Here is a 17,174-nt window from a genome sequence, read left to right as displayed (position 1 = left end):
GACAGACTCACCCAAAATATCAAGGAAGGGTGGGAATTGGGTATGGATTCATATGCGTCGTTTTATGACCTCACCAAAGCATTTTATTGTGACCCTCACGAAATCCTTGTCCGGAAATCAAAATTATACCATCTGGATGTTAATTAATATAGTGTGACGAAAACAAAGAAAACACAAAGTCGCAACATATATTTAAGGCTACACGTGTTTCAACAACATAATCTACTGACTAATCGACAATCGAACCCGATAAATAGTAATGAAATAAACTCTAACTAAGTCACAGGTCTCAAATTTATTAAATTAGTCAAAGGATTACACGTACGTGTTTCTCCCATACTAGGCATCATCAGGTTTTGTTTATATAATTTTAATATGTAGTAATCAGTCTCCGTCCGATTTTAACTTAATTTCTACCCCTAACTGGTATCATGTAGTGTTGTTCTCCGCTTCTTTTTTTGTTATTTTTATTAGTGAATACACAGGTGGATCTGACCTAGTATGGGCGAAACACGTGTAATCCTCTGACTAATTTAATAATTTAAGACCTGTTACTTACAGTTTATTTCATTACTATTTATGCCGGTTTTTATGTACGCCGGTCTTTTGAAGAAAAGATGGACTATTTCTTGGAATAAGTAGACCTAATATTAAATGTCAACAAGTTAACCGATGTAAGCTGAAGATTTTGACTAAATAAATAATGGTAGGAAAATGATAAAAAATAAATACTAAGCTAAATTAAATTTGGTTCGAAAGTAAAAACGTCGTTCACACACACGATAACAGGACTCTTTTTTTGCCTTTGTAATTTCAATTTTCTCCAGAAGGTCAAGCTTCTTGCCTTTAGGTCTCTTTGAGAAAAATGAGACTTTTGTATTTAATAATGTTGTGAGACTAATTGATTCATACCTTTAAGGTCGCACTAAATACGTTGGTTTTATGAACAGCGTGTCAACTGAGAGGAGCATGGGTCATAGTGTTCTACACCACCGGGTTCTGTCCTTGGTCCTATGGTATTCCTCGTATACATTAATGATCTTTCTAACGTTCAACATTTGAAACCTATTTTTTTTTTGCAGACGATACTTGTAATGTTATTAGGTACTCCGCTTCTGATCCTGTGTTGGACATGTTAGGCGATAACAATAAAAATATTCAAGGGCTATTACGTCTTTGTCCACTATTTTAGTTGCCTACCATAGTCACTTTTCTGCAAGTATGTGCTATGCAATTCTAAACTAGAGCCATGCACAGGAAATCTTTAAGCTTTAACGAAGATGTATTAGGACTATGGTTGGGCTGGGGTATAGGGATTGTTGTAGACAGTACTTCAGAGCTCTCCATATACTTAATTTCCTTGCGCCTACATCTATCCATGTTTGGTTTACACTGTTAGTAATAACATCTCACAGTTTAGAATTTATTCAGATATATACCATTACACCAGACATATATCACAGGCTCTGACTACTATTGTGTCCAGTTCTATAATGTTATCCTAGTCGATATAAAAAATCTTAAAGCTAAGATATGTTTTCGGAAAATTAAATCATATTTGGTAAACTGTGCCTTTTATTCTTTTGAGGAATATGTACTTGGAAAGCAATTTCAATTTTCTTTGACTGATATGATCCTGTATGAAAGTTTGTTCTCTTAAAGATGTTCCGTTTGTTATATTTTATATGAATTGTGTTTAGATTTTAATGTGTAATAATTGACAATTCTACTATCTTGATTTGTACAGGGGTGTCTTAAATTCGAGGGTGACCATTGGAATATCGGAAACCGTAAGAGTTACAGGGTCGGTTAAATGGAGGCAAAGTTGCGCAATTTTTAAAGACTTTATTTAAAGAGATATCGGAAAACTAAAAACAGTTTTTCATTGCCACTTTTTATGCAACATGACACAAAAAAAATAATAAGCCAACGTTTCGTTTTTTTTCGATCAACTTTATTTTTTCTTATGGGCGCCATATTGGATTTTCTCATTTTTAAAAAGTATTTTTGATTGCCTTTAAAATGAGGTATCGCACTTGCATGTCCGATTACTCCTTCTAGTACTAATGCTTATGGATATCTCCGTGAGTATCATAAGAAGTTGGGTTACAGTTAGGGACAGTGAAATATGTAAAGACAGGGACCGTTAAGATATTTAGGTTAATAAAAGATTGTCGGCAGTCGTTCTTATAGCCTTTCTTTGAAAACTAAATTTTTTTAAATATTTGGTGAGTGGCCCCAAGCTAGAAGAGCATAAACAAGCCTCGATTTAATGCAGGCACAGTATCAGTCGCAAGTACATTTTCAGAAACTACGTCAGCCAAAGTTCTCAGTGCATACACACGAGAAGCCATTTTTTCACATAGTTCATAAGTATGTACATTCCACTGAAGTCTCGTGTCAACACCAAGGAGTTTATTGGAAAAAACTATATAAACTAATAGGTTTACTATATAGGTATTTGCAACCAAATAGGGTAGAAAATAAAGGTCTTATTTCACCAGAAATTCCTTTTTCAGATTAACATCCCTGAAACTAATTTAATTAATATTTTATTTGAATAACTCTTCCCTGTTTATTTTAAATTTAATTTAATAAAAAACCCTGTTGCTTTCTTAATGTAAACTGGTGGAGACATCTGTTTAACTGCTTTTAAAAAAATATTTTAAAGTTACTGTGGGTACCGCTATCTGGTACCCATTCGGTTATGATATAATATATAATTTCTTTGTAACGTTCTTTTTAAAGTACGAAAACCAGATATAGATGACTTCGTTGGTCGGATTAGTTTGAATGACTGTTTTATAGTTTTTTGGATTGTTTTGTAACGGTGCTGTTTAGATGTTACTGTTTTAAACCTAAGTGTATTATTTGTTATCTTATGATGAGATTTACTCGTTTAATTTTAACTGTACCGTTCTATATGTGCTTTTGTCTTGACAAATCTAGTTTTTAACAATGTAAGTACGCTTTAAAATTTGTTTTTATTCAGTAGTTTACCAATTTTTGATAAGCGTACTATCTACGTAAATTTTGTCTTTCACTTTTAGTCCTTGACCTGATGATGCGATAAGATTATAATCGCGAAACCGGTCGTCATAATAAAAAAAAGGAATCTCTGGTGAAATAAGACCTTTATTTTCTACCCTATTTGCTTGCAAATACCTATAAAATACATCCCAAAACATGGGCACCATTTTCCAAACTATAATATAAAAGTTTACCTGGAAATGCACTTCACAACTGTTTACTTGGAAGACTTGGTTAAGCAGGAACTGGAAAGAGCCGAAAAATGCCCCCAAATTACATGGAAGAAATTTAAAAAAAAACAACACAATTTACAAACGTAAGAGTTTTATTACTAATTATGAGATAACAGAAGTTCCCGATGAACTATAAAATAACTCATGACGAAACACTGGGTTTGAAACATTTTGTAAAAAAAAAATGTACATACTATCCGACGCCCACTTTATTTTATAATATATAACTTATTCTTCGAAATTAAAAAAAAATAATTTTACGGTCGAGAGTGGGCTCCCAACAACATCCTCCGCACATATAATATAATATCTTATAAGTCAATTTTTTTTTCTACGAGATAAGAAACTGAAAACCTATAAAGAAAGAGAAACTAAACCGAAAAGAAGTTTAAGAGTCGCTGTCGGGCGTGTGCCAGGCGATCCTCTCCTCGTAAAACTGAATGACCACCTGGGGACATTTGGTGTTCGCCTCTTTGGCCGCGACCAGATCGGTCTCGTCCGTTCCCTTCCATTTCATCAAAAACATCAGTTGGCCCGTAGAATCGGACGCGCCGATTATTTTTTCCGCTTCCAATCCCTTTTCGAACCCGCTTTTCTTCGTACCACCGACGACCGCTTTCAGTTTGTCTTTCGCTTCCGTCGCGGCGGCGGCGGTACCACCGCCCTTCTTTTTCTTTCGGTCTTTTGCCGACACGTTTTCTTCATCTGAATCTCGTTCGACCTGAGAAGAAAAAAAAGTCTAGAAGTTTTTTATGCGGTAACAAGAGTCCACACGGTTAACGGTCCAACCGATAATAACCCAATTAAAAAATAATATTAATGATTTATAAAATAACATACAAGCATATCAAAAATTTAAAGAGGATCGATTTGCTCCAGGAGAAATTCCTGCTCAATAGCTCTCTTTGGAGCAGTGGCGGCTTTTGGGGTAGAGCCACAGTGCCATGGCTCTACCTAATAAACGTTGAAAATAAAAAAAAATAATCTATTTTTTAGATTTTACTTAAGTCCAAAAAAATATCTGTATATTAATATTTAATACCAATTATAGTCAGATGACGTAGTTGTCGTGCCAGGCCCCGTATCGATGCGTGTTACATCGAATAATCACAGCAAATGTCCTTGAAACAATGTGGTAAAGCTATGGCAAATTAAATAATTTTGGGCCGGGCTCCAAACCAATAGAATCTTTTCTAGCGAAGCGTGCATGATATTGTTTGTTTTGATTATTCATCGGGCGTTCGCGGTTCCGTTAAAAACAATGAATAAAATTAGTTTTTTAAGAGCAAATCCATTTTCCACTTTATCATTGGAACAAAAAGTAGAAATAAAGGAGTTAGGGCGACCATTGCCCGATTTAAATATAGAAAAAACTCAAGGTGGACAAAAAGTGCGTTCGCGTAAATTTAATAGGAATATTTATGCCAAAAATATTTGGGTGTGCGCGTGTGATACGTCTAATAAGCTCTTTTGCTTTATGTGTGTTTTATTTGGAATCCTGGTCTCGAAGAGGAACAGATGATCTTGTTCACATATGGGAGAAAATGAAAACACATGAAAAATCCAAGGTACACATGAACAATATTTTCAATTTTTCTATGCTTGGTAAATTTAATATAAAAACTCAGTTAAACTCGGCATACTGGAGCCAACTTATTGAAAAAAATAAAAAAATTGAAAAAAATTGATATGTGTTATATCAAATTATAAATTGCATTCGTTTTTGTGGTGCATTTGAGTTGGCTCTCAGAGGCCATAATGAAAAAGAGACATCCGAAAATAAAGGAAAATTTCGGGAATTAATTAATTTTAGTTCAGAATTAGACAAAACGCTTAAGGATCATATTCAAAAATCAACAATTTTTAAAGGGACATCCAAAATAATACAAAATGAGCTTCTAGAGTGTATGTTAGATGTATATCATGAAAAGGTGACAGAAGAAATAGGGAACTCTCCATTTGTGGCTGTTATCGCCGACGAAACCACTGACGTTGCTTGTGAGTTTCAACTCGTAATTGTTTTTAGATACTTGCATGCTGGTAAGCCTGTTGAAAGATTCTGGAATTTTTACAATCCAAAAGACCATGATGCTGAATCAATCTCCCAGTGCATACTTCAAGTTTTGGACCCTTTACTTAAAGATCACCCCAATAAATTAATTGCGCAAAGTTATGATGGAGCATCGGTTATGAGTCGATGTTTGAATGGAGTACAAGCAAAAATTAAAGTAAAATACCCTTTGGCTAATTATATTCACTTTATATTCTTAATTATATTCAATTATATGCACATCAAGTAAATATAATAATGGCAAGTGCGACTTCCATTAATTCCGAGACTCGAATTTTTTTTGCAAACTTGACTGGGTTATGTTCCTTTTTTTCTGTTTCTCCTCAAAGAACCAAAATATTGGATGAAGTTATTGAGAAAAGATTACCGCGCTCATCTCAAACTCGCTGGAATTTCCAATCAAGAGGAATAAATACTGTTTATGAAAATAGACAAGATTTAATTACTGTAATGAAAATTATCGAAACAACATCACGCGATAACACCTCAGTTAATCAAGCCAGTGGAAATAAGTTGAAATTGCAAAGTAAAAATTTTGTTTTCTGGCTATCAATTTTCCATAAAATTATGCCTCATGTAGAAGTAATTTTTAATCAGTTACAAAAAGAATGTAGGGATTCGGTAAAAATAAAACAAGACTTACACAACTTTGAAAGAGCAATACAACTTATTAGGGATAATATGGACCAAATTATTCAGGAAATTGAAATAAATACAACATCACAAGGTGAAGGAGAACCACAATCAAAGAGATTGCATACCTCTGTAGTAGAAAATACTAAGAAGCAAACAGCTTTAGAAATCTGTGATGCAATTTTGATGCAAATAAAATTAAGATTTAATTTCACTGGACACTTAGTGGCTACAAATTTATTTGCCCATGAACAATTTTCCGTGTATAGAGAATGTTTTCCAGAAAAGTACCTAGAAGAAAAATGTAGAGAATTTTCTTTTTTAAATAAAAATAGGCTTAAAACAGAATTGCAAGTTTTATATGAAAGAGAGGAACTAAACTCAATTTCAGGATCTGGAGCTGTGCCACTCTTGGTGTTATTAAACAAAGACTGCTTAAAATGTACCTTTGAGGAGACCATACAATTATTAAGTGCCCTGGCAACCATGCCTATGACGACATCGGAAGCAGAAAGGTGTTTTTCAATGTTAAAAAGAATTAAAACTTTTCTTAGAAACACAATGAAAGAGGAAAGACTCAGTGCGCTAGGTATGTTATCTGCAGAGAAGCAATTTGTTAATTCAATTAAGGACTTTAATAATAAAGTAATCGACAAATTTGCTAACAAAAAAGAACGAAGAATGGACTCTATATATCGTGTACTTTAAGTAAAACAATTCAGTTTAATTGACTATTATATTATATACTTTTTTTGAGTTACTGATTTTTTTGAGTTATTAAAAACAATAAAATTACTTATTTGCGTACCTTACTGTAAATATGGAAAACTGTATGTTGCCTGTGACCTAAAGTATTGACATTTCCACGTAGTTTTGGTAGGTTCATTTCCTTAAATTTCAAATTTTATGTTTTTTTTTAAAAATGTATATTTTTATCTACAAAAAAAATAGAAAACTTATTGCGTTATAATTTTGATAATAAAATGTAATATCTCGTTCAATCATGATAAAATTAGATCAAGGTTTGGCCCTACCTCCCTGAACTGTCACAAGCCGCCACTGCTTTAGGAGTACTCAATACATCATCAATTTAAATTTAACTTCATCATATTTGCCAGTTAAACATTGGTGTGGTCAAATTACTTTGAACTGTATAATGACCACTATTCTGCTAAAACCATAGCATTATACCTCTCCCTAAGGCAGCTTATACAAGCTGTCAATTTGAAAAGTTACCACCCTCTATATTTCTGCACCTGTATAAAATTTAAACATGTCCAAAAATACACCGAATTTATTTTTGAGGGAGACATTTTAAAGGTCTTTTAACTACCTTTTCAAAGATACCACATTCTCTATCTTTTTGTTAATATTTTATAAGAAATAAATTAAATCTGTAAAGATATTTATTATCTAAGTAATAACTAATGTAATGAAATTGGACATAAAAAAGTAATAAAAGATAACTTTATGGACAACATTTTAAACATTTTATCAAAATGCTCTCTTTTCCGAACATTTTGAAAAACTTCTGCCTGGATTTCTCTACATGCAGCTGTGATTCTTCTTTTTTTAAATCTTCCAAATTACTAGAATGTGTTTTAAAAACACTTGATTTTAAATGCCGCCATAAAAAATCTAAAAGCGATAAATCGGTTGATCGTGGTGGCTATTCAAGTGTAAGTGTATTAAATTTTTTTGGTAGTCTTCTTTCTTTACATTCCTGCTCAATACCTATCATTAAGGTACTAAATTACCTCGATCTCTTCTTCAAATTACATCAATTCTAATTTAACTTATTTATCGTAAAGGGTCTTATTTGTCAGTTAGATGGATTGGTGATAATTATTCTTCTGCTAAAACCATATCAGAAGTTCCACAGGGATCCATAATAATTGGACCATGATTATTTTTATTATTTCAAATTTACACCTTTGACGTTTTTGAAGAATTGCAAATTCATAAGTTCAAAGATGTTTTACTTATAATTCTGTTATATATTGCATAATTCCTTATCATAGTTTTAAAAAGTATAGCTTTACATCCCTTAGGGTTGAATTTAAAGTGTAGAGTAGAATTACTTGGTGGTCTTTTTTTCTTGTCTCACAAGTTCTGTTTTTATTTTTATCCTAGATGGTAAAATTAAATGCTAATTGTAAAAGTAGCCTAAGCTAAACTTTTATCTGCATTATTACCAATGTGTGTATATGTATGTAATTAGATGTATATTATGCAAATTAAAGATGATCTATCATTATTATTGAACCAAACTTTTTCATTAAAAATTGTTATTGAACTCCTAAAAAATACAGAAAATAGCATTAGTGAAATGAATAGTAAAGGGAGCCATGATAAAAGTTTGAATAAAAATGTTTTGTTTATAAAAAATATAGTTTTAGATGTTGATTCATTTTGTATAGGTACAAAAAAATCATAGAATGTGCAGGTATTTTAATTGACTTGTGGTCTAAAGAGCACCTAACAGTAATTTTAATGATTTCCTTATTTATTTTAACATCCTTCATGACAGCTTCCTATTACTGTACTTTTCTGTGATATGAGAGGATTTTTATGTAAATTTTATTGTTCCTAGTCTTAATTTACCACTGTTCAGGAAAGAACAAAAAATTCTAGCAGATCTTTCTTGGCAAATGTCCCAAAAGGACTAAAATAGATATTTCTTCGCAATATGCCACTTGAATCTTATTTTGGTCCTAACTTCTGGCATATTTGTTTAAATATAGGCCCTATTTTTAAAACAGAAAACAGCTACCATCCTGTTAGGGCAATTCCTAAACTGTTGATAGTTTTCAGAAAACTCACCTTTATTAAATTGACTAGATCTAAGTATTATAAGTTTAGTGATGTAATATACTCTGACTACAGTAAAACTGCTAGTAAAATGGAACAGAATAGTCTTATTCCACATATTAAAAAAAAAAGAATCATTTCCTTACCTCATCCTCCTTACTAGACTTCTTCTTGTTCTTCTCATCTTCTGTATCTGATTCGACCTTCCTCGACCTCTTTTTTGCTCTATCGTCGTCTTTCTTTGATTGCGGTTTCGATTCGGACCTCTTCTTTTTTGGCTTTGATTTCTCTTCAGAGTCTGAGTCGTTCTTCTCATTATCAGAATCATCTTTTTTGCTCTTTTTGGCTTTGGATTCTTCATCTTCAGGTTCAGGAGAGGCACTTTTGGTCCTCTTCTTCTGAAAGAAACATGGGTGATGCATATGGTTTAGACATTTTTAGGTTGTTTGATAGTCTGACATTAGAGATCCCTTTAAAGTTATGAGAAAAATCATCACATTAGAATAATTGTTACACTGAGCAGCTCTAAAAGGTCCAAAATGAATTTTTGAGAATTACTGCATTTAGAAGTGGATATCAGAGGCACAAATGTAACTATCAAGGGGTAAGGAATAGTTTAAATTTGCTCACACTAAAGTCAAGAAGAATTCTACTCTTTTACTCTCTTACTACGAGTCACATTTTCTATACAAAATAGTATATATCAGATAGTCTGAAACTTTTGTAACACAATGCCCCAATCCCTGTTAGGACAAATAAATCTGTTTGACTCTAAATTTAATACTTTTAAGTAAAATCTAAGACAAATTTTGTAAACTGTTCTTTCTTCAATAATAATAGTCCTGCTGTTAGTAATTTGTGGCTGTGTTAAATGATTTATTTTACTTAGCTTACTATGATTTTGAGTGATATGGAGTATGATACTTTTCATTAACTTGTAACTTATTATATTGCACTTCAATTATTAGGGTATTTGATAAACAATAGCTACGTTTACAACGCGCGGATCTAATAGGTCCATGGATTAAATGATAGACTATTTTGATTTAGTACAGCCATGTTTAAAAGTTTATACCTAAATGCTGTTTAATAACGACATGTTTCTTTAACAAACCATTTTTTTAATTTTTAGTGTTTCTCACTTGTCCACCACTATCATTTCTTGCATAAAAACCTAGAATAATCTTGTATTAATGAATAAAACGGAGTTTTCTGGTATAACTAGACCAACTAAACCTGAAAAACACTATTTCCAGACAGTATTAATAAAATGGAACCATAACAGAGAAAATAGAAGTAAAAATTGAATTTTCATTTATATATCTCTATCTCAGTCTGAAAATCAGAGGGGAATATTTAAAAATAATAAAAATATGACAAATTAATAACACTCCTAATTTTCTCTGGAACAATGAGGAAAGTTGGTGTTTTTACTATTGCATTGGATTCGATGTAAGGATGCCTAAAAAAAGCTAGAATCCCTTTATGCCATAAATTGCATATTAAAGGAGCTATGGGCAAAAACAGCCCAAATTTGGAGCTCAAAAATTTCAAAACATCAATATTTTCAAAAAATGAAAAAACAAAATTACCACAAGGTAGGCCATTATTATCAAACAACCCTTATAACATTTTTTTCTAAGATTCATAATAATAGCACAAACATTTTTTTTTGATCAAATGGTCTGAGGGGGAAAAATTAGTTAAAATTGCTATAAATATTTTTTAATAAGTTTCCTAAACCAAAAAAATCAATTTTTCCAGGGTATACCCCCAAGAGAATTCTTCAGAAAATGGTTTTAATTTTTTTTTGGAAAATGTATGAGGCTGAGAGAAAAATGATTTTAATGGAAGTTGTTGGGCCTGAGAGGGGCTTCAATTTGCAATATACTTAATAATTTTTTCTATGACCATTTTTGAGAAAATTCATGAAAACAAATTATTTTCCAATTTTCTCTGAAAATATAAGGAAAAACCTTTTTTTCAAGCTTTAATTGGGACGTTTTATTCTTAAACAGATCGGTTAATGAAATGATTAATATTTTTTATGAAATAATTTATTTGTGCATTGATCTTTATGTTCTTTTGAAAAAATATTCAACTAAAAAATTTCCGATTTAGTTTTCAACAGAACTTAAAACTATGATTGTTGAAAAGAAAAAATTGCATAAGCAATATATGAACACAAAATTGAACTCTGATTTTGTTAAGTTTTGTAATATTAGGGCTAGATGTAAATCCTTAAAAAGACAGTGTTATGATGATTATATTTATGCTACAGAGATTTCCCTGAATAGCAGCTTGAGAAACTTTTGGAAGTTTGTGCGCTCCAGAAAGGGCAGCTCTGCAATTCCCAGAGTGATTTCTTACAATGGTACTACCTGCTCTTCAGGTGAGGGCATTGTGAAATTATTTGCAGAATATTTTTCAGAAATGTACACTGACAAACAGTGCATTATTCCTCAAGATTTGACTTCTAACCATTTTCAACTCTCTAGTCTTAAAATATCTTATAATTTCAGATATCTACACCAAACTGTCCAGACTGGATGTGACTAAGGGTCCTGGACCTGATGGTTTACCACCGGTTTTTCTAAGGCAGTGTAGTTTTTTATTGGCGAGACCTCTATTTATTATTTTCAACTTGTCTTTAACTTCTGGTATTTTTCCAGACTACTGGAAGACCAGTTTTATCACACCTATCCCTAAAGCTGGAGACAGCTCGCAGGTTCAGAATTATAGACCAATCAGTATTCTTAGTACAATTCCTAAATTGTTTGAGAAGTTTGTTTGTGTTGTCCTTACATCTTTTCTTCAGGGCCAATTATTAGATGAACAATTTGGTTTTATTGCAGGACGTTCTACAGAACTGAATCTTCTATCTTTTACTGATTTTCTGTCTGAGTCCTTGGAGAGGGGGTATCAAGTGCACTCTTTGTATACCGACTTCTCCAAGGCTTTCGACAGGGTTAATCACAGGCTTTTGATCTTTAAGTTGAAATGATCAGGGATTGGGGATCCACTGCTGAAATGGCTTGAGTCCTACCTGGTGGGTCGAACGCAGCTCGTTAGAGTTCTGGGCTTTGAGTCTTGGAGATTTTGGTGCTGTCTGGTGTCCCACAAGGATTCCACTTGGGGCCTTTGTTATTTAACCTCTACATTAATGATATATCAACATGCTTTCAGTACAGCTTCTTTTTTCTTTTTGCAGATGATTTAAAATTCTTCCTTAGAGTCTCATCTCTGGAGGACTGTTTCAGACTCCAATCGGATTTGGATGGGCTTGTTGATTGGTGTACAACAAATGGTATGGATCTAAATGCTGGAAAGTGTTACTCAATGTCGTTTAAAAGAAATAGAGACCCCATAAACCACTCCTATTTTGTTGGTAACACCATATTGAAATCTGTCTCATATTAAGGATTTAGGTGTGACACTGGATAGCCCTTTAAGTTATATTCCGCACATTTCGGAGGCAGTTACCAAGTCTCTGCAGATGCTTGGATTTATCTAGAGATGCTCAAGGGACTTTTATAATATTTCATCTATTTGTTTGCTCTATTGTGCACTTGTGCATCCTCATCTAGAATTCAGTTCCTGTGTTTGGTCTCCATACTATAATAATCATATTCATAAGACTGAAAGTGTACAACATAAATTCTTAAGATATATTGCCTTTAAGCAAAATGGAGTACCTATAAATTATCAGGATGAGTTGGCTTCCATTTGCTGATAGCAAATGGAAGCCTCATTGAATTTGAGAAGTCTTGAAACTCGTCGTAGACATAAAGATTTGAAAGTATTTTACAACATCCTTCACTCTCAAAGCTTTTGTCCTGCACTTCTTAATAAAATAGGTCTTTATGTTTCACCTAGGTCAACAAGGCAAGTTACTTCTTTTTACAGCCAAACACACCGCACAAATTATGGTCACAATTCTTTTCTGGCAAGGGCTGTTAGGCTGGCTAATCAGTATTCTGATGTAATTGATTGCTTTGAGGGGCGCACAGGGTTCATTAAGAAATTAAATCTTATTAATTGATAATGCTGTCTTAAACTAGAACTATAAGGTGTTGTGAATTGTGATGGTAATTGTTCCTTTGTGTTAACTATAAGTATTGTCTTTTTCTTTTTTTTTTTTTTCTCTGAACTGATTGTTCCAAGTTATAGGTAATCTTTATATTCTAAGCTTTAATTGTATGTTGGGTTAGGTTAGTTTAATCATCCAATTATTATTCTTATATTTTTTTGTAATATTGGGCCAAAGCCCGTTGATATATTAAATAAATAAATAAATAAATGAAATTTAGTGTTTTTATTTTTGGTTAAGTTCTATGCAAGAGTGCCCCAAAAAAAGCTTCGATACCTTTCTACCCAAAATTGTATAATAAGGGAACTACAGAGGATTTTTGAAAAATCGCCCAGGAAAATTCTCCAAAAAATGGTTTTAATTTTTCTTTTGGAAAATCTATAGGGCTGAGAAAAATTGTTTTTATAAAAGTTGTTGGGCCTGCGAGGAACTACAATTTGCAAACTATGTTATAATTTTATCTATGACCATTTTCAAGAAAACTAATGAAAACAGATTTTCATTATTACCCAATTTTCTCTCGAACTATGAGGAAAATTGGTGTTTTTACTAGAGTGCCTAAAAAAAAGCTGGAATATCTCCTTGCCTTAAATTGTAGATTAAAGGAGCTATGGGCAATTATTTGAAAACAGCCGGCCCAAAAATTTCAAAAAATCAAAATTACCACAAGGCAGAACATTAAATTAGGATCAAGAGCTCGGCCATTTCAAGCGATTTGGATTTTTTTTATAAAATACGAAAATGCATTAAAGTATATTTTTAAACCATATATTTATTGAATCTCATTTAATTGTCATAGAAACTTATAAAAATATATAAAAAATAACATCCGAAAAATATGGGACACTCATTACTTTCAGTTTTGTATTAGCAGGCTGTTTTAGGAAAAAATAGTTAACTTTGTATAGTCGGCCATGGATTAAAATAAGTGATACATTGAGACGCTGTCATGGCAGAGTAAATGTCAGTGGTTTCAAGTTTTTTGTGGTGAATATTAATTTCGTAATCAAAGTAAGTAGATATATTTTTTCATTTAGTGTAACAATAAGGGTTTTTTGTCCCGTCCACAACCAAATTCTTAGAAAAGTAGGCATATCCCACTAAATAATAAAAAGTTTGAACTTTCAATTTTATTTTTTCTTGACTTGCATTTAGGGCAATATTATAGTAAAAGATTTTTTTTGTATCATGTTACTATTTTGCAAGAAAATTTTATAAATAAATTGCCCCGTCCGCAACCCATACATTAAAAAATATGTAAAAATAAGATCCTATTAATATATATATCGAAAATATTTAATTTTTAATGCAAAAATAAAATGGAAAAGGTGGCAAGTCAATCTTCATAAACCCCAAGTATTAGAAGTATCTGGTACTTTAAAAGCTGCTTTGTATCAACTGCAAGAATCTATAGAGAAATTTAAAGTTCATTGCTTTGTAAAAACCACACAAGAACGCAATTTTGAGAAAGAAAAAAATAATATAAATGAAGAAAAAGTTGTCCTGCAAGTAGACTTCGCAGAAAATTACTCATGTATAAGTTAGGACAGGATACAAAGTGCACACTGGAGCCACAGACAGATCACAATATTTACGGCAGTAGCTTGGACTAAAAATACCCATCATTCGTTTGCTATCATCAGTGATGAGTTATCACATGATAAGTTTGCAGTCTGGGCATTTCTATAAGAAATAGTTCATTGGTTAAGAAATGCCTATAGTACTTTGAGAACTGTATCGATATTTTCTGATGGCTGTGCAGCACAGTTTAAAAATAAGTTTACTCTATCGAATTTATGTCATTTTCATGAAGATTTCGATTTCGCTTTTGGAATTTCTTTGCCACTTCTCACGGGAAAGGGGCTGTAGACGGAGTAGGAGGGAAGCTTAAAAGAGTAGCATGGAAAATGGTGAAAAGTAGAAAACTACTTATTAATAATTCCAAAGACTTTTTTAATGCACTTAATGGTAAAACCAATATAAATCTTATCTACGTTTCAAGCCAAAAGATTCAGGATAACAAAAAACATGTTAACCGCTCGATGGGAAAGTGTCCTGCCCATTGCAGGGCTCCAATCATGCCACTTTTTTAGGCCTGTGTCGGAAAAAATATTGGAAATTGGTCAGACCCATCAAAACAATATAAGAAAGATATCTGTAACAAAACATTATAATCATTAATTATTTATTGTTGAACTAATTCGTCGTTATCATTCCCTTTAACTTAGTTGTATTACATAATATATTGTTATTTATACTAAAATAAATTATAAAAAAATATTCTAAAGTTATTAAGGTTTTTTATCCGGTCCACAACCGTCCCGTCCACAACCAATAAATATAATTTTTTAGTTATGAATTCTTAAAGAAAAATTCTTTCTTAATCATTTAATGTGATTTACTAGTATTTTGTTGAAAATTATAAACGATATCTTTTTTCTTAAAACAACCATTTCAGAAATTTTGGTTGTTTTTTTATGTAACATAAATAATCAGGAATTTTCCGGTCCCGTCCACAACCGTCGTTTATTGCTATTATCTCTACTATAAAAACATGTTGCTTGCATTTATATTTTTAAAATATTGTCTAATTAATAAAGAATATATTTGCTTATTTTGGTGAAGAAATATTACCTAACAAATTGGCAAAATTTTTTTTCGCATATCCTATTTTGTGATTTGTCCCGTCCACATGCTTGAAATGGCCGAGCTCTATAACACTTTCATTAGTTTGATAATATTGGCGCAAAAAAAATGTCAATATTTATTTTCTTAAAATAAAACTTAAAAATTTACTCTACCTCAAAAAAGCTGAGTATCCAATGATTCAAGAGACAAAAATAGCTTAGAATATTGTAAAAATACTTTTTTGAACCAAAAATTAAAATCAAATTGATTTTTTAAAATTGCAGGAAACACACCAGAGAAATTTTAAAACTCCCGTCCATTCTATTATGTCAGTGGTAACTCTCCTTAGTAATAATTGTAACCCCAACCTAAGTTAGCCGCTATGCAATGCAGTTAAAATTTAAAAAAAATTGGGCCCTGGATGGCAAATTATTTTGATACGAAATTGCATATAAGGATTACATACATATTGAACCATAATAAAGCCTGAAACTCACCTTTTCAGGATTATCATTTGAATCCTCCGACTCATTTGAGTTTTTCCTTGTGCGCTTTTTATCTTTTTCTTTGGTGGCCGCCTTGGCTTTCCTGTTCTTCTCGAATTCCTGGATCAAATCGGGACAGTCCAGGTTCTCTTCGGGCTCCCATGTGTTGTCCTCCTCACTATATCCTTTCCATTTTAAAAAGTACTCGACTTTGCCCTTCACCACCCTCCTATCGATGATTTTCTCGACGGAGTACTCTTCTTCGCTCTCGCTACTCTCGCCCGCCTTCGGTTTGCCCATTTTCAACTGGAAATCGTCATTGAAATAATAAAATAAATAAACACATTCCCGGAAAACGTAACGGCTTTAGGACGCCATTTATTGGAAGTGTTTGGGTATGCTGTTACTACCGGATTTATTAGGGTTTTTAAGGGTGGAAAAGCGAGATATGAGCTATATATAGTCAGATTTACTTACGTGGTATGGAATTAATTCTTTTTTTAACAGAAAAATACTCAAAACAGCGGGAAAAATACGCGTAACCCACGCCTGAATAAAATATGTCAAGCACGAATGGCCGATAAAAATCGAAACGAAACGAAACAAGGAAAATGGCGGTATGTTTTGCAATGCTACCAACCGCATGAACTGTCACATTTGTCAAAACGATCCATTTCCATTGGCCACATCATGACGCTTCTGACAAAGCATTTCCGCTCCAACCAATCAGAGTGCAGACGTGTTTTCAGTCATTAATTAATGACTTTTCAGCCTGTAACTGGTTTGTAGTTAATTATGTTTAATTAAATAATTAATAAAATTTTTAGCTTAATTAATATTATGTTTATGCTGACATAAACCGATTCCAAGCGGTCTATCGGTAATTGCCGTTCCTAAATGGTATTAACCAAAACGTCCAAGCGGTTATGGTTATAACCGCTTGAGATACGTGACGTCACCAATTAGCCTTTTATACGTCATCAATTTGGAACAGTAATTACCCACGTCCGGAGCTGTTTTCTAAACGTCAAATGTCAAAGATATTGAAATAAGTGCGGGAAAAAATAAAAACAAACAACAACTTATTTCCTTTTCAAAAATGACACATTTATTATGGCTAATAAGTGTTCTTTTTTGATATTTATGTTTAAGAACTAATTACATATAATATTACTGGCGTCTGGGGTATTATT

At 32.4% G+C, this 17,174-nt stretch overlaps 1 protein-coding gene across 2 annotated transcripts; it reads right to left on the bottom strand.

The window, feature by feature from the left end:
- Nucleotides 1-3,337: 3,337 nt before the first annotated feature.
- On the bottom strand, nt 3,338-16,622 carry LOC126744136 (chromobox protein homolog 3-like). Of its 2 annotated transcripts, none has more exons than XM_050451482.1 (4): nt 16,459-16,622; nt 15,994-16,287; nt 8,925-9,176; nt 3,338-3,984 (listed from the first exon to the last, which is right to left on the bottom strand). In XM_050451482.1, exons 2-4 carry the CDS (start codon nt 16,279-16,281, stop codon nt 3,652-3,654), a joined length of 873 nt encoding a protein of 290 aa, XP_050307439.1. In that variant the 5' UTR covers nt 16,282-16,287; nt 16,459-16,622; the 3' UTR covers nt 3,338-3,651. The 2 variants fall into 2 exon arrangements, with proteins under 2 accessions (XP_050307439.1, XP_050307440.1); XM_050451483.1 differs by having other exon boundaries at nt 8,925-9,173.
- Between the last annotated feature and the right edge of the window lie 552 nt (nt 16,623-17,174).

Source organism: Anthonomus grandis, chromosome 13 (genome assembly GCF_022605725.1).
Source record: "Anthonomus grandis grandis chromosome 13, icAntGran1.3, whole genome shotgun sequence".
NCBI classification, from domain to species: Eukaryota; Metazoa; Arthropoda; class Insecta; order Coleoptera; family Curculionidae; genus Anthonomus; species Anthonomus grandis.
The sequence above is the reverse complement of the archived record's forward strand: the minus strand, read 5'-3'. Positions and strand labels throughout refer to the sequence as shown.

What these genes read in the sequence shown, in the direction of transcription:
- LOC126744136 (XM_050451482.1), bottom strand. Translation starts at nt 16,281, where the DNA reads ATGGGCAAACCGAAGGCGGGCGAGAGTAGCGAGAGCGAAGAAGAGTAC. An exon ending in CAAATGATAATCCTGAAAAG is followed by an intron (nt 9,177 to 15,993) that starts GTGAGTTTCAGG and finishes TGTTTCTTTCAG; the next exon opens with AAGAAGAGGACCAAAAGTGC. An exon ending in AGTCTAGTAAGGAGGATGAG is followed by an intron (nt 3,985 to 8,924) that starts GTAAGGAAATGA and finishes TTTTCTTCTCAG; the next exon opens with GTCGAACGAGATTCAGATGA.